At 45.4% G+C, this 26,402-nt stretch overlaps 2 protein-coding genes across 7 annotated transcripts in view; one reads left to right on the top strand and one right to left on the bottom strand.

Annotated features, from left to right (window-relative positions):
• Positions 1-12,525, top strand: part of NADK (NAD kinase) — a 49,001-nt gene extending 36,476 nt beyond the window's left edge. Inside the window, exon 13 of one of the 2 annotated variants that reach the window (XM_030537678.1) lies at positions 10,946-12,525. In XM_030537678.1, coding sequence (XP_030393538.1) covers positions 10,946-10,986 — 41 coding nt within the window. In that variant the 3' untranslated portion in view covers positions 10,987-12,525. Of the gene's footprint in view, positions 1-2,395; positions 3,011-10,945 lie in introns of those variants that run through there. The other variant, XM_030537676.1, reaches the window with a different exon arrangement.
• LOC115636947 lies at positions 3,420-26,331 on the bottom strand. 5 transcript variants are annotated; one of them, XM_030537687.1, is made up of 9 exons: positions 26,213-26,331; positions 25,045-25,141; positions 22,706-22,859; positions 16,233-16,378; positions 14,332-14,508; positions 13,374-13,490; positions 9,002-9,088; positions 4,990-5,137; positions 3,420-4,404 (listed from the first exon to the last, which is right to left on the bottom strand). In XM_030537687.1, exons 1-9 carry the CDS (start codon positions 26,230-26,232, stop codon positions 4,373-4,375), a joined length of 978 nt encoding a protein of 325 aa, XP_030393547.1. In that variant the 5' UTR covers positions 26,233-26,331; the 3' UTR covers positions 3,420-4,372. The 5 variants fall into 5 exon arrangements, with proteins under 5 accessions (XP_030393547.1, XP_030393546.1, XP_030393548.1 ...); XM_030537686.1 differs by lacking the exon at positions 26,213-26,331 and adding an exon at positions 26,042-26,189; XM_030537688.1 differs by lacking the exons at positions 9,002-9,088; positions 26,213-26,331 and adding an exon at positions 26,042-26,190.
• Positions 26,332-26,402: the final 71 nt, after the last annotated feature.

The following is a 26,402-nucleotide window of genomic DNA, read 5'->3' as shown; positions in this document are numbered from 1 at the left end:
AGCAGTTGAGAAACATTGCTATTTGTAACCAAAGCACCACCCAAAACCACACCAGACCTTCACATGACCGTGATTCCTTTTCTTGCTTCTGCTGTGTGAGAACAGCATTGCCCCATCAGGGGACTCATTTGGCTGAACTCACCTTGCTGACAGCATGACTCCCACAATTGTTTACATATGGGTCACAAGTTCTCTCTCTCCTGTCAAATTGAGTGTTCCAAATAACATTTCCAGTTTTAAATTACTGGGTTTTAAGTGGCCAAAAAAACCCCTTAGATTTACCCATCAAAAACAAATACATCCTGTAATTTTTCTTGCAGGTTGAGGAGGAAGAAGCACAAAAAGGGACCACTTATATTCATAAAAAACTGCTTTACAGGAGTGCCTGTAATCTCCAGAAACCTAGCATTTCCAGTTTGTATTTAAAGTAACAATAAAATCAGGGCCATTTGGCTACCTGGACCACTCCCATTTAAACCAGTGGGAACTGCATGTGTATATCTGAGGGGAGAATTTGGTTCACTGATCGGGGTCTGGCCTCTCTCCCTTACCCTCCCCATCATGTCATCCAGTTCATCTGAAAGAAATAGGGCCAAACTCTGCTTTTGTGCAGCCCCAATGTTAATGGGTATTAAAGGGTGCAAATTAGGAGAATTTGGCCTGAAGGAGACAGTAGGGAACTATCTTTCTGATGTTGTCCTGCCCTTGTGTAACATTTTTTTTCAAAGATCAATGTGTACTAAAAAGGTGGGAGGAGGGAATATATAGTGCAATTGCAATAGTATTCTTGAGTTGGATTGTCTCACAATGAACACCACCGTTAAAATGCTTTGACAGGCATTTATATCCACAATAACAATTCATGCCTTATTGTTATATTCAAGCACTTGCAAAGTTGGAAGGCCTAAAATGTTGTCTCTTCTTCCGTATTTGTTTTCCAAATTCATGTGCTTCTCAAGCATTTAGATTTAGATTCCCCCCCAAGCCAAATCAGTGTCTGATGCCAGCAGGTATAATCCATTGCAAATTCAAACATCCCAAAGGGGGCTGGTAGTCGGTAAGGAGAGAAGATGGTAGTAAAAATAAAATGGATGGCCTTGCACTTGAAGCAGTGGTCCTTGCTCAAGTAGAGCTCACATTGACCTCGATAGGAGATCTGCCTGAGCAAGGACTGTTGTGCCAAGTCCCTTTGGGTCTTTTTCTGAAGAAAAATTAGAGTCTAAAACCAGGGAAATGGAAATAAATACTGGCAAGAACTTTGAAAGATGGGCTGGGGAAGTCAGCATGTTGAGCAATTGCTCTAGATATCTGTGGTTAGAAACAGTTCTGAGGAAAAAGCCATGGGTCAGATGATCATACCAAAAAAAAACAACCCAATCTTCCTTCTATTGTGTGCACTTACAATTTTCATGGGTGTGAACTATTAGCCTCTTTGAATCCAATTAAGTGAAACTTTGAGTGCTGATGATAGGGGCTGGGTTGACAGTTTGAATGTAGTCTTCAGCCAGCTTTACTCAGTAACAGATGACATAAGGCAGTTTTGAACCAGTGACCTGAAGGTGAGAAAGGCGCTACAACCCTAAATCCATGCTGCCCAAGGTAGAGCTTGTTGATAGATGTAGTCCCCTATTAGATTCTGTATAAAATAGCTGGGATTCATTTGTTGGGAATAAATGATCTCATTCTTGTCATATCAATGCTTTTGTATTCTGATGGCTGCTGGAGTAAGGCTGGATTTTCAGCTCGAGAGCTGGATTCAACTCTTGTCTTAGTCATCGGTGAAAGTGATTTTGTTTGTCTCACCCTAGACTGTAATGATTCAATTTGCTCAAGAGTGGCCTAGGATTGGAATATTTGGGACCTGATGGAAAGTGTTGCAGGTCAGGCTTGGAGGACACTGGCAGAGCCGGTGAGAGGGGGTGCAGGACTGGTGTAACTGGGTGTGCTGCAGATCATGACTCCAATGCACTGGCATAACTGTATGTGGGGAAACTTGCATGGTTCAAACCCATGGGATGCCTGCTTCAAACAACCCTACCTGTCCCTCACTTGCATATGCACAGAATTCACTAAAAAACTTAGCTTTACCAAAAGCTTTTATTGCTCAGATATTAATGTTGACATTTATGCTGAGCTGGTAACTAAAGAATATACATTTTATGGGGCTTCAGAGACTCTGGTGGCACCTTTAAAGACTAGCAGATTTATTTGGGCATCAGCTTTCACGGAAGTGAGTTTTTTTTACCCACAAAAGCTGATGCCCAAATAAATGTTAGTCTTTAAGGTGCCACCGGACTCTCTCCCTGATATTTGACATTCATGTGGCTGTTAATGTGCTTTTAAAATGAACTCAATAAGTAGCTTGTTACTCTTAAGGGTTTTTTTTGTTTTTAAGAGTTCAAGGTGAAATGTAACACAGAGACTGCCAGAGGAGCTCAACAAGACTTCAGTCGGGGATAAGAACCTTTTATTCTTAAAAGGTGAAGGTTAATTCCCGAGGTATAACAACACATTATTGCTTTCTAGATTAATGTTTGTGTGTAGTCACAGCTGTGTTACTTCTAGTTATAAAACCATTTCTGCTATCACCTTGTTAGGAGGAGGATGTGAGAGAGGAATAGTAAACAACAAGGACATATTCACAAGGTGTCCATTTTTTTTTTAAACTGAAATAACATTTTGGCAGAGCTTAGCTGTGCAGCAGAAGTATTGCGACTACCATACAGTGTCTGCTGAGGAGAGAGCCAGGGCAAGTTTGCTTATTTTAAAAAACGTATTGAGCAAATCTTATTGGCTTTCTGCATTTCTGCAACCATTTATAAAAATGTTTTCACTTTTATAATCTTAGTGAAGCGAAGCCAGTGTATTTGTCCAGTGGCTTAGGGCAGAGACCACTGACAGAACTCCCTTGTTCACGCCTGATGCTGTATGACCTCAGACAAATCATTTAGAATCATAGAATATCAGGGTTCGAAGGAACCTCAGGAGGTCATCTAGTCCAACCCCCTACTCAAAGCAGGACCAATCCCCAGATTTTTTACCCCAGTTCCCCAAATGGCCCCTCAAGGATTGAATTCACAACCCTGAGTGTAGCAGGCCAATGCTCAAACCACTGAGCTATCTCTCTTCAGCTGTGAAATGGATGTAGTTCCACCTCACAGGAGTACAGAGAGGATTAATTTTTCAAATGTTTTGAGAGCCTCTGATGTAAGGAATGATACATAAAAATGCAAAATATATATTACACTAGCTACTTACTCTCAGCACTTAATCCATGATTTCTAATATCAACCGCCCAACTGAATCTCTGCCCACAACACACAAACTGCAATTGTAGCTCCAATCCATAGTCCATATGATGGATTCCTCTGCAAATTACCAAGCTGACAACCTTAGAAAACACACTTTCCACCCCCAAACTGTGTTTACGCTTTATTGAAAAATACAAAGCCGGTAACAAAAGCTTCCAATAAATAAAATATCAAACTTTTTTATAGTATTAAAGGCTTAATGTAACCATCAATCTCAGTTATGAAATGGCACATTAGACACTGAGTTTTAGTTTTGCAAACTAAGTTTTAGTTGGATTTAAAAAAAATATTCCAATGTAAAAAGACGACAGTTGAGGAGCAAGAGGCCTACCCATGCTGTTATGGTACAAGCAATTGCACAGCCATATCAGAAGCCAGGAGATGTGTAATAATCATAGAAACATCTCGTTTCTTTAAAAAAAAAAAAATTACTATCTGCAGTAGTGCAACAGAGGATATGCACAGTAGTGATACTGGGGACAATGCCATACACCACACTGGGAAACTGGCAAGCCAATCCATTCTTATGCCTCATTGCTCAGTCAGAAAACCTGCATCTCTGTTGTGTATGTGAGAGCCAGAAGACAGCAGTCTGCTGCTCTGCTTTTAAACTCTGCAATTAATCTCCACTATGGTGGTAAATTAATAAAACCTCCACTCATGTGCACATCTTATTGGCCTTTGGTTGCAGCAGTGTGAAATAAAATGCAAGATGTGCTATCCTGTCGGCAGGAGCAATGGTGGAAGGGGTGGCGTTAGTCTGGAAAGCAGAGAGGGCTCTGGAAAAAGTTATCAGCTGCACAGCCACAACTGCTTGGACACATGGACCTGAGAAAGCACACCGCAAACTACGGAATGTGTAGAGACCAGACCGTGAAATGGGATGACCAAAGAAGCAAGGTGCTTGAATTCCCCCGCTTGGGATGAGTGTCCTGAATAAACTCCCAGTGAAATGGACCCTGTCGTCTCATGCTTTTTAGGCAGGGTGAGGGATGTGATCCTTCCCGCTGTGGTTTCACTCTATAAGAGCACCAAATGGGACCGAACAGGGTTGCTGCCCCTCAGGAGTCAATCCTTCCATAGGAAGAAAACACTGGAGGAGAAAGGGAAGGTCATTGTCAGAGCCACCTTCTAGTATTGCCATAGAAAGGATGAAAGAGAGGGGCTGGGTGGTTAAACACAAGAGTAAGCCATGGAAATTTGCAAGTTCAAATCCCAACAGTGCCAATTGTTCTGGTAAATCCCTTCAATCTGCCTGTTTTTCCAGCTGTTAAGCTGCCCTTCTTGAGGTGCTGTGAGGCTCAGCAGGTTTGGAAAGCACTATGAGGATAAAAAGTGCCTGTTTCTGTAGTCTAGATGAATGAATAAAATCTTACATAAAGCTACTCTCCGGGCAGGTGCCCACTGCAGCCTAGGCTAAGACACAACTTTGACTGACATTACTTTTATGGAGAGAGCATGTGTCACTCACTGCCCTGAAGGAACTGAGGAACCTATGGCCAGGTCAGAAAATTTAGAGGTTACAGAAGCATCTGCTGTAGTTAAGGGTCTATTGTCATAAAACTGTCAGTTGTTCCAAATCTCCTTTCCTGCCTGACAAACTCCCTGCTTGATTGTGGCTGAAATGCTATAGACTGCAGTCTTCTTGCACTAGTCAGTTTATACTCTAAATACTCACTTCTTTCTCTCAGCCCCTGTCCAAAGCTGTGATAGATATGGAGCAGTGCCCAGAACAGAACAGATTTTATTGCAACGGAGATGCAAGAGCCAATGATGACAGCAGCTTCCAGGGCATAGGAAAGTTCCTGGCCCCAGTGTCTTATCACCTGGGGAAAAAAGGAGAGAGACCAAACAATCAGCATTTGCATTGACAGAAACTTGCTGCCATAGAATGTAATAAGCCATCAATCTGCCAAAACAGGGAAGTGAAGAGGCAGTTGTGGATGCCAAGGAGGGAGCTGCATTTATGACATGTGGTTGGGTTTCTTCTTCTGGTTTTGTGTTGGTTACACAATGATTTCCTAGTCCAACCCCATGAGATCACCAAAACTACCCCAACTTGCAGCTTGTTGTTAGTCTTCGAAGAATGACTAGAGTTAATGGGCTAGGGAGACTGCTTTTTGCTATAGCAGTGATCCCTGTAGAGCAGGGCTGACGAATGTTGATAGGAAATTTGTCATGTTGCTTCCTGTGCGGTACCTGTTTTGTAAATAGGCAGTGCTTCAGTCTCCACGGCTAACACTACTGCACCTTTTACTGGTACTATATTAAAAAAGAAGGAGAAACAAACATTTCCCTTTCTTCAATTTCTGCTGCACCCATCTTATTCAGGCCCCTGTACGTTCCAGCTTGGAGTTCTGTTTCCTGCCCTTGACGTGTCCTTTAATGCCAACACATTCCTCCACTTACCTCTTAGTTCTTGCCTTGTTCCAGCCTGATCCCATGACACACAGCCATACACTGGTCTGATACAGAATGGCAACCAAACTGCATTATGCCTGGTACTCATAGCGTTATTAAAGCTATTTGAAAACAAACACTCTCCCTAAACTGAAAGATTAGCCAGATCAGGCACAAGACACCCAGGACCCTCTCTTCCACTTACCTCTCTTCATTGAGGGTTTGGGGACAAAGCTGATTTTACATGGCTTTCACTGCACTGATGCTACCATGAATGGTAAGGATGCTATCTTTATGACTCTCCTAGTAGCCTGACAGATCTTTCTCTAGCCTTGCAGGTTTTTATTAGTATCTGTCTATGTAAACAACCTATTTCAGGAATCACTTTTCATTTCTAGCTTCTGTTTCTCCAGTGCTTCTACTTAAACCGGCAAGGGGGGGGGGGGCTTCCAACCATTGCCTATGAAATGGTTCCATGCACAGTAGCCCCTGCTGCCTTTCTTAATAGTTCTAAGTAGGTTAATGCTGGATACCGCTTTCGTCACACACCGAATCCTAAAATCTCTGGCTCCTACACAAGCCATTTTCTTATTCACCTTTCCTTTACTTGTTTGCCAGAAGCTGGGAATGGGTGACATGGGATGGATCACTTGATGGTTACCTGTCCTGTTCATTCCTTCTGGGGCACCTGGCATTGGACACTATCGGAAGACAGGATACTGGGCTAGATGGACCTTTGGTGTGACTCAGTGTGGCTGTTCTTATGTTCTTACTATAGCATCCCAACACATCATCCCAAACCTTCTTGGGAAGGGCCCTGCTGTGAATTTTTCAAGCAGAAACATTCCTTATCTCATTAGCTAATCTGGCTCTTATGTTGCAGACTCAATAATGACTTAGCAGAAAAGTGTAAATAGTGCAAGAATCACAAAGTCCAATCCTGCACCCTCTCCCACGCTTTCCTGCAACAAACTTTTTCTGTAGCATCCAAGGCTAGGCACTTACAAAGCCGCATGTGGGTATAGTTGGATTTTTGTTTGTGTTATAACAAGCTTTCTCTCTTCTCCTCCTCCTCGTCACTCCTTCTTCCCCCCTCTCCCCCCCCCCGCCCCCCGCTTTGCCTGCCATGAGGATTTATGATTTTGAGTGAAATTCCGTCACTGCCTTGTTTGAATGGGCCTGGAGTACAGAGTGAGGGCAAAGTGGTTATTTTCAATTAAAAATGACTTTTTTTTTTTTTTTTTTTTTATATCAAGCTGTGTAGCTGTCCCGGTTGGGGGCTGTAAGCTACTCAGCTCTCATGCTGCACAGGACTGGGCATGTTAATACCAGGAGAGACCTCTACAAAAATTGAGGGATGCAGGAGGGGGTATTAGAGATGCTGGTGCACTCTTCCCTTTGAGTCTGAACTGAATTAGTGTCCCAGCATGGTGCTAAGGGTTGCCCAGCTGAGATGTACAAGCAAGATTCTGACCAAATTCCAACTTAGGTGATTCAATTCTGTGTATAAAAATTGCATGGTAATTTCAGTTGATTATGCTGCATTCTTCACTTTCTGTCCTAACCTGTTATGGGGGTGAGGAGGGTGTTAGTGGCTGCATTTCAGTGGTGAACTGATTGCTACTAGGGATTTCCTAGAGTCAAAGAGAGGCTTAATTCATTGATGTTTGTAAAGCACTTTGAGGTCTTCAGATGGAAGGTGCTAGAGACAGGCAGAATTATTCTGAAGTAACTTTCCTAGCTGGAGACTTGTTTCTTAACGCTTTCCCCAATGGGCTCTCTTGCTAAGAGAGGATTGTTACAGCTTGAGCATGGCAACGCAGAAATGCAAGTGGATTTGACTTTCCCTGAGCTGTTGTATCAGGAGTGAAGCTGCCCAGATGTGGGAACTGACATGGAATAAAATCCTTCATTTTTGATTCTCTGAAAATGACTTTGCTACAGAAATTAGAAGTCTCCATTCAGAATCTCAAACCTGCCTTTCCTGGGAAGTCTCCTGCGCCAAGCTCCCAGGAAGTGTGCTGAAGTTTGCCTGAGACCATCTGATCCTGGGGTTGCTAAAGCAACTATCTCTGTTTAATGAATAATACATTCAGAAATTAAATCATTTACATACATGGCCAGGGCCTCTGTTCGAGCTCCCCAGTGCTCAGGTGCTGCCAATTCCTCCTCAAGGAGGATGGATTATTTTGACCAAAGGAAACTCCCTCCCAGCTGGCTTTGTTCTTGTTGGGCTGTTATTTAAGTGCGGGCATGGTACTTTTCACTCCTGGAGAAGCATGAATTATTCTGCTGACCCTGTGGCTGTCAGAAGCCTGGGATTGATACTGGGGTTCACTGAGATGTGGCTGCAAGAAGTAATAGCACAGGAGTGTGTCCAGAAAGCTCAGGGGTCTGGTGGGAGTGTTCAGAACTGCCACATGGGGGACTTGGCTTACATCCCTGTCTCTCTGGCTCAGATCCAAAGCGAAGGGGCTTGTCCAGAAGTGACCCCTCAGGCTGGTGTGAAAAACATGAACTCCTCTTAGTATTCAGGCCCTTCCGATGTGCAGTAAGCTGTTTTGCACTTCCCCATGCTCATCCTCTACCTCCTCTCTCCTGGTGCAAATGGTGTGGATGGGGCAGCTTAGTGATAAGCACCTTGGGACTGCAGTTTGCTGTGTCTATGCTGTCTTAACTGTGTCTGGAAGAAAGGGTGGTGGCTGCGCTGCCTACGGAAATCTTCAGCACATTCTGACCCTGAGGGCTTGCAGCTGGTCTAGAAGCTGCTCGTATGCAGAGAGACTTCTTGGGGGAGGGAGGGTGGTGTTATCAAGAGCTGCATATATTGTGCTAGGGGATTTCTGCCTCCTTTCTTGATGCTGTGGCCATGGGAGAGACTTCCAGTGCCGCTCCCTGTACGCAATCAACTCAAGAGCAACTTAAAACTGGGTGTGTTTTCTCTGGCTAGCTGATAAACATTACGGGCCTGATTCTGAATGGCACGGCATGCCTGCAGCTCTCCATTATTTCAGTGGGAGCTGTGGCTACATATACAACTCCTGTTGCCTCTTACAGGACTCGGACTGTGCATGTCTGGGGGTAGAGCTTTGTCACAAGTAGGGTGACCAGATGTCCTGATTTTATAGGGACAGTCCTGATTTTGGGGTCTTTTTCTTATATAGGCTCCTATTACCTCCTACCCCCGTCCCGATTTTTCACATTTGCTGTCTGGTCACCCTAGTCACAAGGACCCAACAATATGTAAAAATTTGTCCTTATTTTAGATCAACAAACACTTGATGAGTTACCATGTAGAGCAGGTAGACGAGATTAGCCACTTCTGGTATGTTCTGACTCAGAAAAATCCAGACCAGAGGTTTTAGCTCTTTTAAAATCTGTAACATAAAATTGGATACAAGCAGCTTTAAAACTTGATGCTGGAGACTTTGAAGAGGCATATGGCTGGTCCCAATCTGTGGTTTAACTCAGCTCTAGGAGTCCCCTCCTGCCCCTCGTTCAGGGCTGCACCTTAGCAGGAATGGGCATATGCCTTAATTGTCCCCTCGCCTCTACCCAACATCAGACCATCTAGATTAATTAAGACTTGTGCACAAAACGAGCCCCCTGCCCTTGGCCAGAGTGAGAGGGGCTCAGATTTCACTGCTGCACCCCTAGGGGCAAGTCTCAGTTGTTGCCCTCTAGTCTCTGCTCACCTTCCTCACCACACACAGATGGAGGCTCTGTTTTGAGAGGGAATAGGGACGGGTGTGACCGGAGATAGTGCAGGTCAGAACCAGTGCCAGGTTTACATGGTGCCAGTGGCTCCATGGAGCCAAGCCCATGCTCAGAAGGAGCCCTGGCTTAGTCCACTTGCACTGCGCCCTGAGACCCCGCTGGCTCCCCCCACCCACCAGTTGCTCCTCTTGGCCTGTCTGCCAGCTGGTAGAGGGTTCCACTAGGGCCCCTGCTCCTCTCTGCCCCTGGCAGGACCCCACTGCACCTCTGGCTCCAGGCCTGTAGGACGCTGACTGTCTCCCCGGAGCTGAGCTGCCTGGGACTGGTGCAGATGCCAGGCCAGTCTCAGCCTGGGGGGACAGAGAGTGTGTGTGTGGGGTCTTGGCTGCGCCCCTCCAGGCAAGTGGGTCTTGAGAGAGCCTGGCTGGGGCAGGCCTTGGCCTGGCTGATGGCACCACTCCTGAAGGGATAGAGCAATTCCCAGCCCTGGCTTCACTGCTGGCTCAGCCCAGCAGACAGTCACCTCCCAGCAGGGACGGTGAGTGCAGCCGGGAGGCAGGGTGTGGGGGAGTGGGTCTCTGAGGAGTCTGGAGGGCGGGGGGTGATGGGCTGTGAGGGGGCAGGGAAGATTGTGTGCTGGGGCAATAGGGAGTGGGGGTTCTGTGAGGGATGCTGGACAGTTGTGGTGGGGCTGTGGGCAAGGGACTGCTGGGCAGGGGTGGTGGTGTGCAGGGTGCTGTGCATTTCTGGGGAAGGCCTAGGGGGGCACTGGGCATAGTGGGTCTGGGGGGGTTCTGGTCATAGGGAGTTGGGGGGTGTTGGGCGGGGGGCTCTGTGGCATGGCATGGACCCACCCCGATGGTAAGGGGCATGCTGCCATCACAGGGCCACTATGCATCTGGCAACTACTGGTTTGTAAATAGTGCCCTCGCACTGGGCTGGGTGGAGCGGGGCCACCCCTGTCATGCCATGCCCCTGGCTGGCCCCTTGGTCTGAGGACTGACCTCCCGACGCCATGCTCCATTGCCTTAATGGGGGCCCACAAATATGTTTGGCACCATGCCCACAAAAGGTTAATCATTACAGCCCTGGTCAGAACCAAAGCATATTTGCCCGGCTGTATGGGGGAAGTGTAGACTCCACTTGACTACTGTCTGGTTTGAGCCAGTCTACTCACCCTCTACTGCCCTGAACTTCAGTTCATTCAGCCTTGTAAAGCTCCCTGGGGGGCTGACAGCTTGTTTAAATGGAGACGCCACCAGCTTTTCACTAGAGGACAATTCCCTTGAAGCTGGTGTTTGCTTAACATGCCTCAAAATCATTCTCTCCTCTCTTTCTGGTACACCCTGAGCTGCTCCAAACACATTAATGTTTACCTAGCTTGCAGACTGAAAAGTGCAGGGTGTGGACAATCTTTTTCTTCCTGGAGGGAAAGAAAGTCCCTGAAGACTAAATTCAGGGAGTTGAGAGTGGCAAAAAAGTCCAACTTGGACAAAGTGTTTTCTCTCTCTGCTCAGGCCCTGGGAAAGAGGAAGGATGCAATGCACATCACACCTGAGTGAGCCTCTCTACCCAGGACTGCCGTCTAGCCCTCCTCAACTGGAACAGTAGGTCTGACCAAGGAGAGGAGAAAGTGCTGAGTCAGAGAGGACCCACGCACCTGCCTGGAATAACTGTCCCCACAGGATTTACCATGTTTGGACAGACCAGCCACAGGTCCATCAAGCCCAGGATCTTGCCTCCAGCAAGTGGTCAGTACCTGAAACTCTACAGCAAGGATTCAAAAGCCAGGGCTGCCAAACTCTTCCTGGGGATATGCCTGATTTGCTGTGGCCCCTACTGCTGGCCCTGTGTTCTCTCCCCTCTGCTGGGTGGTGCTACGCTACGCTCCCTGCACTGTCTCTGGCAGTAGCAATGAACGAGGACTGTAAAAAGAGGATGGTGGAGACTGGAAAGCATAACAGGAAGGACAGAACTGGAAATGGAGAACAGAGAGACTAGAAAATGACAAGGAGGGGGGAGAAAAAGAGATGGGGGTGGACAATAGACTAAACCATGGAACTAAAAAGAAATATTAGGAGAAGAAAAGGGAGATGAGATGAGAAAATAAGAGCAGGATAAACGCCAAAACCTGGTGAGATGGGGGTAACTGTCAGTGCAGAAGTGGAGGCAGGGAGGTGTTTTGGAAGGGCTGGAGTGGAATTGAGATCCCCTAGGTTCTAAAGAAGACCATGTTGTGTGGGACACTTCCAGGTTATTATTGTTAAAGCTTTTACACCTGTTGTAGATTCATGTGCCTCCGTGTTTCTGCCTCCACAACAACCTGAGAGCAGGTGCTTATCTATAACATCTTGCAGGCTGAGGGTTCCAAGCAAAGGAGCTGAGACCCACTGCTACAAAGGGAGGCGAGAGAGCTCTACATGCTCTGCAGTGAGCTGATGTGTGAAGCTCATCCATGTTCGGATGGGGAGGGAGTCTCCTTCCTGACCCTGTCGCAATGAACCTATGCCCCAAAGCCAGAGACAGAATTGCGCCCCTACTTTGGAATGCAGAACTACAAGGATCTGATTGGGAAACATTCTAGCCCTTCTGAAATCCAGCTGCCCTGTCTGTGACCCCTGCAGCAGAGTGTGCCACAAGCTGGCAAGATGTAGCACTGAGATATTGCCCTTTTATTGCTTGAAATATACCAGGTGTTTAGTTACACCATGAATACCGGCTCTCTTATTCCTGAGCAGTGCAAGGCTGTGTCTGTACTGGGGGACAATGGGGCTGGTGTTCAGCACTGTTACCCCTGCAGTGCAGTCCCACCAGAGGTAGCTGTAGTGTAGACAGAGCTCCGAGCAGGCTAAGACGACAGATGGTCCACTAGAGCATTTGCTGTTACTAATGTACAGATACCCCGCCTTGCAATGCCTCCATGTAGGGCCTGTGAGAGATTGTGTGTGTGTGTGAGGACAGAGCTTTCCATCTAATGCATGTATAAGGGAGTGACTACCTGATGCTCGCACTCTCCTGGTGACTCAGAGAGGCCCAAGAGATTTCTACAGGCCACTTGCTGAGGCCAGGTGGTTTCTGAGGATTGGCTGACAGGTGGTGGTGGAAAAACAAACTGGTGGCTGTGCACTTCCAGTCACTGAAAGTAATGCAATCTTGCTGCCTCTCCCACTTCTCCAGCTGTCTGTCTACAGGCATCTAATGGGGGTCAGAGATTTAACACTTTACAAAGGTATGTGGGGAGCTGCTAGTGGGAGTGCAGACAGGAGTCTCACTACCTGACTTCCCGGCCTCAACACTTAAAGGTAGCTTGTACTATTCTGTCCCAGCAATAGGAGGAAGAGGCGACTACAACATATTACCTAGAAGGAAGTAGTATTGTAAAAGTCTTCTGTTTCTGGCTAGTTCTGTGGAGCTGGGCAAACAAACAAACCAACTGCAGGCATCTAAGAGCATATACTTAATATCAACTATAAAACTATCTTTCAGCTATTAAGAATTACCATGAGTGTTGAAACAAACTGAAAACACTCAATGCATCTGAATCACACTTAATCCTTCCCTGCGGTATCAGACAAAAGGAGCTTAACCTACTTTGCTTCTGATCCTGCACTCCTTACTTGAGCACCCAAAGATTTCAATGGAAGTTTTGCCTGAGTAAGATCAAATCCAAAATTTTAAATTCACAAACCCTTATTTTCAATCTTAATATAATCATTTATGTTTAAACAGGGCCCTCTAATGCTTTTTTCCTGTCTCCATACTGGGATCCGCCCCCGAGTATCCCTCCTGTCCAGCCAGGACCCCACCTCTGATTCAGCAGTACAGGAAGGGTAGAGTGGTAGTGACCTAATCATATGTGTTTGCAACCCAGATTGAGAACCCATCCTCCAAGGAGTTCACATCCCATTACAAAGTTCATGGAGTCACTCTGAGGTTCACACTCACTGCGATGATGCCCACGGTCACTTTCAGGCAAGCCCAGAAGACGCCAATTGCTAGGATGCTGCTATGCAAGAGGGAGATTTCATGCAGACTCGTTAGGAGCAGAGCACAGAGGCAGAGCTGTGAAGTGAGAGGCAGAAGTTGAGTGAAATTGCAGTTTTTAAAGTGTGTACGCGCACAAACAGTGTCCAAAGAAATGGAACAAACTCTCAGCAATGACAGATGGGCAGAGTTTAAAAGGCAAGATTTCTCTCTGAGGAAAACATAGCCAGCACCAAACAGAGGAGACATAGGCATATACTATACCCTACCACTCTATCAGCCCAGCAAAAGAACAGGGAGGGCAGATATGTGTGTTCCCAGGTGAAAAAGTACAGGTAATAAAGTAGCTCAGGTATTGAAGTACAATCTCTCTCCAAACAGGCCTCTGTGGTTCACTTTACATAGCTGTAGTTTCATGTTGGTATCTTGATCTGATTGCTCTGTTAGGTCAAGTTGTTCTTCATCTGAATGTGATTCACTCATACCTCAGTGTCCTGTTCCCAAGTGTAGGTAGCAGATAGGATGCTACAGAAGCAGAAAGCTTGACTCTGTAAAGTTATTCTGCTGTAACCCCTTTCCTATGTTAGAAAATTGAAACAGTCGAGTTTCAATACTTCAGAAAATCACTGGCCTTCTGGGAAAACTGACTTCCTAATGAGATTCTGCTTCTGTTTTGTCTGGCAGGACAATGAGAAAATATTTTCTAGGTCTATTTTTATGGGTTTTAGCCATTTTTCCCTATGAAGGGTACTTAGGGAGGTATGCATTTTTAGGAAAATTTTAGAGATGATCGCACAGTAAATCAAGTGATGAGACCCTGGGAGACCTGGCTTGCAGTTGCCTCTTATATACACTAGTCCGATTCCAAGTTTTGGTCAGTATTAGTGGGAAAGGGAAGCAATGGAGAATGTATTAATACCTGCGCCTGAAGATCAAAGGTCAACATGGAAAAACAGAGATTCAGCATAAAATACTGTGACTGGAGGCTTTCTAGAGCCCCGCCCACTCGGAAGGCCATCATACTTTGACTCTGAATGAGGATGATGGCGCAGATCACGTCAAAAGATCCAACCAAGAGGATGAGAATGAAGCGGGCCTGATGGGAAAGGAAAGCAAGAGAGTTACAATGGCACACCTGGACTGACCACACTACAGTCAGGTTAATCTTCAACAAAAGGGAAAAAATGGGAACAACATTTAATATTCATTTTTTGTTGCCGAAAATCACAGGGACCAGGAACAAGGAAATTAGGTTGCATGCAAATGCAGAGGTTCTAACACAGCAGTTAACATCACATAGGATGTACTGCTAGAATAGAAGCTGGCATTGCTTATGCCCTCATAAAGCTATAATTCTGGCCATTTGATGTAATGGATTACTAATTATGATGTTTAAGGTGCAACTCAGCAAATCACTACCTTCAGTGTGGGAGATTTATACCTTAACATTTGCATTCCCTAACTTGGATATTCAAACATAATGTCATTGCAATGTTATGCTTGATTTTTATTTTACATATCAAAGAAATAGCTGTGGAGAGCGAACATTTCTTTGGCCGTGGCTGGCTTTGAGTACTTCATGGAAGTTACCAGGTTAGATATCTGATTGGCTGAGAATCTTTCCTATTGGTGTCTATGGGAAAAGCAGTTTAATTTTACTACTATGATTGTTTCACGCTGAGTCTGAAACTTCTTTTTTGGCTGAGATCAATAGACATAGCTTTGTTTTAATTTCCTTCCTGGTTCTTGTTTACCGTACAGGCAGATAGCTGAGGCTTGTACGTTAAATTAATCAGCATTTCCTTGATACCTTTCCTCTGGTGAGCCCCAAGATTCTGTTCACTGCCAATAAGAAACAATAACTGAATGAGCCATTGCTATGTAAACTGAGCAGGCCAATCCTACCTGCTTTCATCTTGTTAGCTTATTTTCTGCAGTGTTCCTCCCTGCTAGAGTTCATATTTCAGTGTCTGGAGGTAGGAACCTCTTTCTCATCCTGGAAGATAGCATGCAAATAAGGGGGAAGGACTACCTAGAAGGATAGTCTGGGTGTGACAGCTGTGTGAAGGATGCAGCTTAACTCCAAATCCTGCACCCCATTTGCTTATAATAAACACATACATAGGGCTTTGTCTACATGTCAAGGTACTGCGCTGCAAGCTAGGGTGTGAATCTACAGCGCACTAGTTTGCCGCAGAGTAACATCCTGTGTGGACACTGCTACAGTGCAGTGAGAGTGGATTTGCTGTAAATTCATACCCTGGCTTGCAGTGCAGCAACCTGCTGTGCAAATACGCCACTAGAACAAAACTACAATCCACACCAACCATTTGTTTTCCGATAGACACTGCAACTTTCCAGCACAGCAAGATTATTGCTTTTCTCACTAAACATAATGGTAGGAACATTTGGGCTGGTGGCTAGGGGCTCAGGAGGCCTGGGTTCAATTCCTAGCTCAGACTTCCTGTGTTAGGCAACTCACTTCACCTACTCTGGGCCAGTACCCATCTGTAACATGAAGACAGTAGTTCCCTACTTCAGAGGGAGTGTGGTGAGATAAAATCCATTGAGTTTTGTGCTGCACTCAGATACTTCCATGATGAAAACCACAAAAGTACTTGAACAGAGAGAAAGAAATTTGCCATCTCAGATAATCAAACTTCCACACCTTCTATAAGACCATTGTAATCTCTATGGAATAAGATGCCTGACTTTCCCCATGTCAGTTGTCTTACCACATTCACAGGATTCTTTACTTCCCTAAGATCTTCAAAGTCAGTATTTAGAGAAAAGCAAAGAGAATGAAACTGAGATGCTGACCAGGACGTTTGGCTTTTGTTCAGCAGAGACAACTGTGAAGTTGACAATGGATCGAAACATCACCAGCAAGATGGAGAGAATGAAGACGATGAGCTCTTGGCGATTCTCCTGTAGGATCCCTCTGGTTACATAGTATACGCAAAACACTGAGAAGGAGAAAGACAGGTCAGTGACCCAGGAGAGAACACACAAGGGGCATATGTTCTTGACACCTGATGCAGATGACTCAATGTGTTTAACACACAACATATGAGACCCATTTTTTGGCTTGCCTTTCATACTCATCTGGAAAATATTACCCTATCAACTCACTCAACCAATTAGCAGCTTCTATGAAATAGTATTTGATTAGTATTTTGTGTGTATGTTAAAGAAAAGCAAGGGAAATCATTTAACCTTCCTAGTGGAAGTAATTAATGAGAGAGCAATAATTCTATGGCTGGTAAGGAATTAACCACACACGCTCATACACACACACATCTACAGCACTGCTTAACTGGCTAAGTGCATTATGGGATAGCTCTGAAGCCTTACTGGATAGACTATTGCTAAAGATACACAAATAGATTTGACAACAGTCTGATGTCAACTTCTACGCTGGGTTGAAACATTAGGGTACATCTACACTAACAACTGTACACGTCTGTGTGCATGATTGTGTCATAAATAATCCCCTATTGTTCACAGAAGCAAGTATCTGAAGTAATAGAGGACAAATAAGCTAGTTTATACCTAGGGTTGCCAACCCTTCACGATTGTCCTGGAGTCTCTAGGAATTAAAGATTAATCTTTAATGAAAGATTATGTCATGTGATGAAACCTCCAGGAATACATCCAGCCAAATTGGCAACCCTACTTATAGCGGAGGGAGTGGGTAAGTACCTGCCTCAAGCTGTGGTATAGCCTTGTACTCATGCCAGTCTGTAGCGTGGCTGGGGTAAGGAATGTATCAGGCCCCAAAATTCAATAGTCCTCTACCCCCACTCCCAAAATGCACCGCACCCTTTTCCTCCTGACCCATACCCATGATTCACAGTCCACGAAATGGAACAAGGAGACTGTCTGTGCTGTCATACAGCACACATTTTTCTGTCTCAGATCCCCCCTTCCCCAACGTTCAGAAATATCCCCAGTCCCAAGGACACAGGGGAGGGGTGGGGAAAATGCAGTTAGTGATATGTGCTGACACAAAGCACTATAGTTTTCAATGCAGCAGAATTCTACCATGCAGAAGATGGGTAGATATATGTCTTTGTGGTTTAGTTCACATGCTGAAAACTAACTGAAGCACGGTTCCAGTAACAATGCAGGAAATGACGGCACCTGCCGTCCACACTCCCAAACCCTGGCCAGTTTCAACGGTAGTAGGGCTTCGTGCTCTGTTACAGCTGCTAACTGCAGTTAGCACAGCTGACAATGAACAGTTAAAAAAAGAATGGCTTCATCCCCCACCCCCCAAGCAAATATTGATAGGTCCCTAAGAGAGATGGAATGCTCCCGGAAATTGAGATTTGTAAGCAAATGTGACTAGTGAAGACAAAGGCGTTGCATTATGACTGCATTCCACAGCACAAACACAACCCTGCAGTGTTAGCCCAGTGGAGGTGCCCTGTTATAATGGTCTGTAATATGTGAATTGTCACAGGAAAAAATGGATAATGACCTTTTGCTATAGGGGAACAAAATCCTCACAGTGCATGCCAGTGTTCCCTCACATGCTTTCCCCGCAGCTGTGCATTGTGCAAAGGTGTCCCTTCACACAGGCACAGGCAGATGTCATCTTCTGTTTCCATGCTGTGTGAAGAGGTGGGCACAAGTGGCATTCCTGATTTCCCTTGTCCACTGGGAACCAGGACCGATGTGCACATAGCTGGGATCTGGCTTCCTGTGAAGAATTTGTAAGCCAGACCTGTTCTGAGCCCTCTTGGGATGGAATCACTCCCCTTTGCACAGCAGGCAGTGATTACACATAGAACCTCAGTGTTACCAGCACCAGAGTTACGAACTGGCCAGTCACCCACACACCTCATTTGGAACTGGAAGCATGCAATCAGGCAGTACCAGAAAACAAACAAACAAACAAAGCAAACAGTGTACTGTGTTAAATGTAAACTACTGACAAAAAAATAAAGGGAAAGTTTAAACAAAAAGGTTTGGCAAGATAAGGAATCTGGTTCTGTGCTTGTCATTTAAATTAAGATGGTTAAAAGCAGCATTTTTCTTCTACATAGTAAAATTTCAAAGCTGTCTTAAGTCAATGTTCACTTGTAAACTTTTGAAAGAACAACCATAACATTTAATTGAGAGTTACTAACATTTCAGAGTTACAAGCAACCTCTATTCCTGAGGGGTTCATAACTCCAGGATTCTACTATAGGATGTTTGCCACATTGGCATCCGGAAAGATGTACAGGCAGTGCCAGCCGAGACTTCAGTCTACCAAATATGCACTCCATGACCATTCTGCAGCTGCTGGGCTTGTAACTGAATTCCCTTTTTCCAGAGTCAGTGATGCTGGGGAACGGTTTCATAAACCACAGTAGGAGTGGGTATGCAGAGTCCCCCAAAATAACAGTTGGCCCAGACATACCATACAAAACAATATTGTTTCTAGGGAATTAATCCTGATCTCCTGAGGATCCTAGTGCCTGAATCCCCGCTCTTCACATCACTGCCTGCTGCCACCGACCTAGCATGTGAGGCATGTGCTGAGTGGGGTGTGAGGTGGGGGGAGCAGTAATAAGCACTGTGAGGGTGGGTTCGCTCTCCAACCCTTCCCTCCAGGCCTCCCCTAATGTGCTGGCTGCTCCTGCCGCACCTGCCGGCGGAGAGGTGCTGGTTCCTGCTCCTTGGAAAGTAGCAAGGATGCAGGGATGTTCTCACCCCAGTTTGAAAGCCGATGTTATTGCAATCCCTAAAACAGATAAGAACCACCCTAGGACAGATACTTGAGGGTGGAATTGTGGTGAGGCACCCCAAAGAACACCAAGATTTTTAGTCAACAGTCATTGTTCATCTCTGCATCGCCTTCTGCCCAGACTGGAACAAAGGAACAAACCTTCCCCTTGGAAGAATGGGAATCAGTTCTCTGTTCACCTTACTCCTCTGATCCCACTCTATTTCACTCATCTGCCTGCCCAACTCTCCTTCCCTCCACATCGAGTGAGCAAATACTACTGGGATGTGAGTGGGTCTGATTCTTTGGAACATGTGGATGGAGCATCATTAAAGTTTCCCTGCTAATGTAACCATAATTTTACAGACACTTGTTCTTCCCTAGACAAACCACCCCAGGAAATGAACGATGGACTCTTCCTCTTTCACTCTTGCTGATGGTAAATGAGGCCGCTAACAATAAGCAGCAAAACTGAAAAATTGGCCTTGTACATTTTGGTTTGTGTGCTTCTTTATGTGAAATGTTTTTGTCAAAAAGAAAAGTGGTTTCTGCTTGATTTTTTTTAATTAGAAATTCAGTTCTTGTCCACCGTGGAAGACTGTATAGTGACAGTAGAACTAACGAATCTACGCTATTGTGAAAGATGAAAGCTGGCCAATTAAGAGGGAAAGGGATTTTAATCAGACTCTTTTAAAAAACTTATTTCATGTTAACACAGGTTAAATTCCAATGATTCATGCACAACTGAGAGAAAGGCCACCTTTGTCAGAGATTCAAGACAACTGGCCCTTCAATTAAGGTGAAGTGTGAGAGCTCACTGTTCATGTCTGAGCCCTCCAAGAGGTCCTCCAGCAAAACGAGGAAGAACAAATACGATGTTTCTGATCTTAATTTAAAAAAAAAAGGGTAGGAGACTGTTTTTGGAAGAAAAAAAAAAATCTAGCCAGTGGATTTTACAGATATTTGCTGACATCTGAGGGGACTCGAGGAATCCTGGGTTACCTTCCGGACTCTGAAAGGGAGTGTGCTCTAGTGGGGATAGACTCTTCTGTCCATTCCCCACCCAAGCTTGGCCTCTTCTGCCTCACCCCCTCCAACTTGTCCCTGTTCCAGACCTGTCTCTTCCTCACCTTTTGGTTCCTGGTCCCAGTCCCATTCTCCTATTACCTCAACCAGCTAATGTGTTAAAACTGCAATTTGGCTTATCTACGTTGAATCTTAAGTAATGTGTTAAAGTCCTATTAGGTCACCTATGTTAACATAGACCTCTTTTTCCTGTTGTAAACATGGTGGTAGAGATGCATAGGTAGATTTCTTGTCTCCACCTACTGGCTGGAGAGTAGAAAACTTCAACTCAAACTCTCCATCTTTTTCTGAAGACTCAGACTCTATCACTAACAGAGGCAGGATGCTGGTTTGGCTGCACTAGTGTCCCAAATTCTATCTTGTACTGATGATTCCTGTGTGAAAAGCGGCTAATCACAGCAGAGTTGTCTATAATGAATTAATGTGTTTGTGTGTGAGAGAGAGAATATGCAACATCATCAACAGCCTTCATTGTGTTTTGGTGACAACACCAAAGCCAGCTGGAAGAAATTGCTTACACCCAGCGTGAAGGCCAGCTGCCCTTCTCAGTCTCCAGGCATGATTCTCACACAAACGAGCAGTTCTTCCTAGGCTTATGTTGGCCAGCTAGCAGCCAAAGCCTGCTAGTATATTCCAGGGCCTCCTCACACACCTTTATTTTCAAATTAAGCTTTGTTTGGTTTAATTAGGGAGGATCTCAAAAGGTGAGGTATGATTTCTATTGAAGTTATGATAATTGGAAATATTTTATCTATGGGGATCTATGGATTTCATGCTTCCTAAAGGGCAGCAATTTAAACTAAAAAGGGCCTGAAGAATGAGGTGGTCATTTCACTTCATTAAAATGCATCTGCTGAAGCAAGAACTTTAAGAGTTAGCACAGGGAGATGCTCTGTACTTTCTGATGTTTAAGAACCAAACTGCCTCTGCTTGTTTTCCTGCAGTGAAAGAAGGCACTTTTGGAACCAGATATCACTCAAAGGAGAGCAGGGATGACCGGAGGTACTGTGCACATCGACCTGTCCAAATTCTGTGATGGGTTAGAGCATAAGAAATTTAAACCGGAGCTGACAGGTGCACTCTGGCACAGATGAGGACTTGGTCTAGTAAAATGATAGTTGTCCAAACCCAAAATCATTGGTACGGTTGCCCAATGGGAAACTACTACACTAAAACCAAATAATAACAGAAGCATCAAAACAGTTCTAAGACAAAATATCCTAAAACCCGAGTATTTATTTTATGCTATTCAGAGAACTGCTTTCTACATGACACTCGGCCCACGTCCAGTAAAATCGATTGCTCGGGGATCGATACATCGCGTCTAGACTAGACACGATATATCGATCCCCGAGTGCGCTTACATCGATTCTGGAACTCCATCAAGCCGAACGGAGTTCCGGAATCGACACGGAGAGCCGCGGACATCGATCCCGCGCCGTCTGGATGGGTGAGTAATTCAATCTTAGATATTCGACTTCAGCTACGTTATTCACGTAGCTGAAGTTGCGTATCTAAGATCGATTTTCCTCCCCTAGTCTGGATGAGGCCTCAGTCTATTGTCAATCTTCCTTCTACAATAACACCAAAAACAACTGCCACAGAAGTATCTATCACAGAGGTGGGAAAACTACGGCCCATGGGCGACATCCGGCCTACAGGACCCTCCTGCCTGGCCCCTGAGTTCCTGGCCTGGGAGGCTACCCTCATCCCCTCCCATGCTGTTCCCCCTCCCCCACAGCCTCAACCTGCTCTGCCGCCGGCGCAACGTTCTGGGCAGCAGGACTGTGAGCTTCTGGGGCAGCGCAGCTGCAGAGCCCAGCCTGACCTGGTGCTCTGTGCTGCACGGTGGCGATGATGTGGCTGGCTCCAGCCAGGCAGCATGGCTGTAGCACCGCCAGCCACCAGTGCTCCAGGCAGCACGGTAAGGGCGCAGGGAGCGAGGGGGTTGGATAGAGGGCAGGGGAGTTCGAGGTGGTGATCGGGGGTCGGGGTGTGGATAGGGGTTGGTGCGGCCAGAGGGTGGGGAACAGGGGGGTTGAATAGGGGCAGTCAGGAAGGGGGGGTGGGTTGGATGGGGTGGGGGGCAATCAGAGGCAGGGGTTCTCGGGGCAGTCAGGGGACAGGGAGCGAGGGATGGATGGGGCAGGCGTTCTGGGGGGCCATCAGGGAATGGGGGGTTGGATGGGACAGGAGTCTAGGGGGCAGCAGATAGGGGTGGGGGCCAGGCCATGACCCCCTCCCTTAACCGGCCCTCCATACAATTTCCGAAACCTGATGCAGCCCTCAGGCCAAAAAGTTTGCCCACCCCGATCTGGCATGTGCACTCCTCAACTAGTGTAATATTGCTTCTGCAGGTATTGAGGCTCAATATATATATTATATCACCTAGAACAATATCCAAAATCTGAGTGTCCTTCACCAAATTAGTAAATATGAATCAGTGCATCTATTTTTAAAGTGCAGAAACTGGTCATTTCTCATTTCTTACCAACTCCAATTAACTGTATAAGAGAAATGGTGAAATCTTCATGAGTCTGTTGAAAGAGGGTCTCTGTGGTTAGTCCTATTACACTCAATAGAGAGAGGATAGTTACACAGAAGTAGATCTTGACAGGAGAGGATAATTCTGACCAAGGTTTTATCTGAAATGAGAAAATATTTAAACTCAGACAGGTCTCTTTAAAATCAGAACATTAACACTCCTAAGAAATGCATTACACTAAATTACTTAAATGATACTTTTCTAAATACAGGGCATTACTTACAAAGGTGAAGGGAAACTCTATAGAATGGAAGAAATTACTCCAAAACTATGGAGGACCCGAGATGGGCAGTTTGTTGTATAGTAGTTCCCATCCCTAGACTTGATCATTAATTTTCAAGTTTATCCAGAAGGCCAAATTCTGCTCTTTAGTAGCCCCGAATAGAAGGCCAGAATGCTGTAATCCTCCACTCTCTGAAATCAAGGATTTTGACCCATACAAATACACTTACTAAAACATGCTGAGTGATTCTCCCCATCAACACACACACAAAACAGTGTTTTTAGCTATAGAACTTTTGTTAGAAAATTAACTGAATCCTTCAGATTCCTCAGCAGTGTCCAGAGAATGTAAAAAAGCCATATTTTCCCTTTTCCCCAGGACAGCCAAAACCTCAGACCCAGCTGAGTTACTGAGAAACTATGCTATATATACACACAACGCTCTTCATTTTTCTGTGCCATTGGCAACAGGAAAAAGACTTTATTATCAGGCACATAGAGCGTATGAGTCAGCTGAAGGCAGGGTTTAGCAGAACATGATTGTTGCCACACAGCTTCATTTTGTAACTACCTCCTACTGATGACAGTAAAAGATTATTACATATTAGTTGATTGCATATGATGGGGTTGTATTTATTCTGTCTTCCCTGTGTACAATATCTATTGTACAGATCAGTAACATTTCTCCATTAAAATATTAGGATTTATTCACACAGACCCCCGCAATGCAGGAAAGCACATAAGCACATGCTTAAAATCACACTATTCAGGAAAGCATGTAAGCATGTGTAAGTCTCACTGACATCAATGAGACTTCAGCACATACTTAAAATTAAGCATGTACCTAAGTACTTTGGCAATACACTGGCCACAGTGGGTATGTCTATACGGGGATAAAAACCTGCAACTGACTTGGGTCAGCTAATTTGGGTTTGCAGGGTTTAGATTCCAGAGCTGACAAATTCCTGTGTAGATGTTTGGGATCAGGATCTGGGGCTCTGCAAAGGTGGAGAATTCCAGAGCTTGGGCGCGAGCCCAAGCTCAAATGTCTCCATTGCAATTTTTAGCCCTGTGGCCTGAGTTAGGTGACCTGGGCCAGCTGCAGCCATGCTGTGGAGCTTTTATCTCCATCTAGACATGCTCATTGGCATTAAATAATGGAATCTGCTTTACAGTGGGTTTATAGATAATAATGGATTTCACTTTACAGATCACAGCAACAGCAAATACAAAAACTTTACAGCATAAATACTCTGCCAGTTATGAATGCAAGTAATTAGTTAAAAATTTCCCATGAGACCACATATAAAGTAACTATTTGTGTCTATTGTCTTCTGGATTTTTATAACAAAAGCTATGCAGGCATACCTAATACAGTTCAAGCTGTTCAAATTATTGGACTGTGGCATTTTTGGTACTTTGCTTTTGGGCTTTGGACTGATAACATGGACATTATTTTCAACACTCCCTACCATTTACTGTTCTGTTTTTTCTTTTTTTAAGGGAGCAATTCCAGATCAAATCTGGTTCATTTTCTAATGTTTTTCCCCATTTGCTTCTTTTAAAATTCCAGCAGGAAGAAGTATTAAAACACACACTCCCTTGCTGTGCTTGCAACTCAATGTTGTACAAGTACACAACTCTGAAACTAACTAGAAATTAAAGAGGGAGTGACTAGTTATTTTTATTACAGAGCGTTAAAAATTCCTTCCTTTTTAATAATCAAAGATGTTTTTGTAATATATGAAAGGCAATGTTTGGGTTTTTAAAAATGTGATTTTAACCTGATAGTGGCGTACTAAAGATTATACCATTCTCTGCATTTTAGATCTGCATTTTCACACTGTCTACCCTTCTAACAATTATTTATATCTGCATGTCAATCTTTACAGAGCTAAACATGCTGCTAACGTTCAGCTCATTTGACATCTTGGAGAGACAAAATATTACATCTTATAGATGGTTTGGAAGAGATTTTCCTTGAGGGGTTATGGACTCTTTTCTGCTGTAAAATTATTAAAATAACATATTCTAAATCAAGATTACATAGGTCAAGTACTTACAGGGCCACAGGGAGTAGGTATAAGTTCTTGATGCCTTGGTGTTAAATTTGGCAGTGGAAGGTCTGCAGTCTCATTAGGTGGAGAAAAAAGAGGATCCCTTAAATAATAATAAAAAAGAGTGGAACTAAGATATGTTTTATTAATAACATTCTGCAGGATGGAAAGATAGGAGTAAAACCATCTCAAAGCATTTAGTAAACATGGGCTTACAACCTCCTCATGAGGTTGCCATGCTATACCTATTTAAGAGATGTAGCTGCAGATGTTCAATTGCCATCTCTCCCAATTTTTCTAGGGTGGCCCAGTTTTATCAGGAGGATGCCATTGGAGGTATGCATCACAGCATGACATCTTCGTGCAACACGTGAGGTCAGGGTGTATTTGTGCCGCTGCATCGTGGCGCCTTCCTGATGCAACATCCTCTGGCACATTCTGGCTTGGCCTGAGGTTGGCGCAGTAGTGATGTGTTATGGGAAAGGCTGGATGTGATGCTGGATAGTGCGCTGACATGACAGAGCAGTGTTGTGACATAACGCTTTTGTTATTTATTTAGCATGTGCGCAGTCATCTAGCCAAGCAATGGCATCTTCAGTGGCGTGATGCAGTTCTTCTAGGCCACCGCGGAACCTAGTCAGCAGGCATTCATCGACAATGTGTGTCATCGTCTGCGTTGTCTCTGTGATGTCTTGGGAAGCGTGATGATGCAATGATGTCACTGGTAAGTGCAGTCCTCCAATGATGTCACAGGGCAGAGCGTCTGTGACGTTGCCATGCAAGCTGCATGACGTCACCGGCCCGTGCGGTGAAGCAAATGAGGTGGAATGAACTCACAGGACAGTGCAGTGAGTTGATGACGGGGCGGGGGAGGCGCTGCACAGTGACACAATGATGTCATCCCCCTCCCCCGAGGGGCAGTAACGGGCTGTTCCATCTCCCCCTCCCCCCAGCTGTATGGGCCAGGCGGCCTGTTCACGGGCGGACCGAAGGGAGGACTTACGGCGTGGGGCGCAGCCAGCCCTTCCTGCACTCCGGGCTGGACTCTACCAACCAGCGACAGGTAGAGGGGGAGGCTGATCTCATCCTGCCCCCCCCCCCGCAAGGCAACAACGGGAGGGAGGGGGGTGTCCTCGCGGGGCCCCGCTAGGACCAGGCCCCGCCCCTCTCCTACCTGTTGTCTAGCGGCTCCATGGCAGCGCCGACGCACCGCCCCCCTGGCGCCGGTAACGGTGGCTACATGGCTGGAGCTGCTGGGCTTGGCGTGCGGGTCCGCGCGCACTTCCGGGAGGGGCCGGGCAACTGGGCATACGTCACTTCCCCCGCCTGCTCCCCGTTGCTGGGCTGGTGCTGAGTTTTCTTCT

Source organism: Gopherus evgoodei, chromosome 18 (assembly GCF_007399415.2).
Source record: "Gopherus evgoodei ecotype Sinaloan lineage chromosome 18, rGopEvg1_v1.p, whole genome shotgun sequence".
In the NCBI taxonomy this organism is placed as follows: Eukaryota; Metazoa; Chordata; order Testudines; family Testudinidae; genus Gopherus; species Gopherus evgoodei.
The sequence above is the reverse complement of the archived record's forward strand: the minus strand, read 5'-3'. Positions and strand labels throughout refer to the sequence as shown.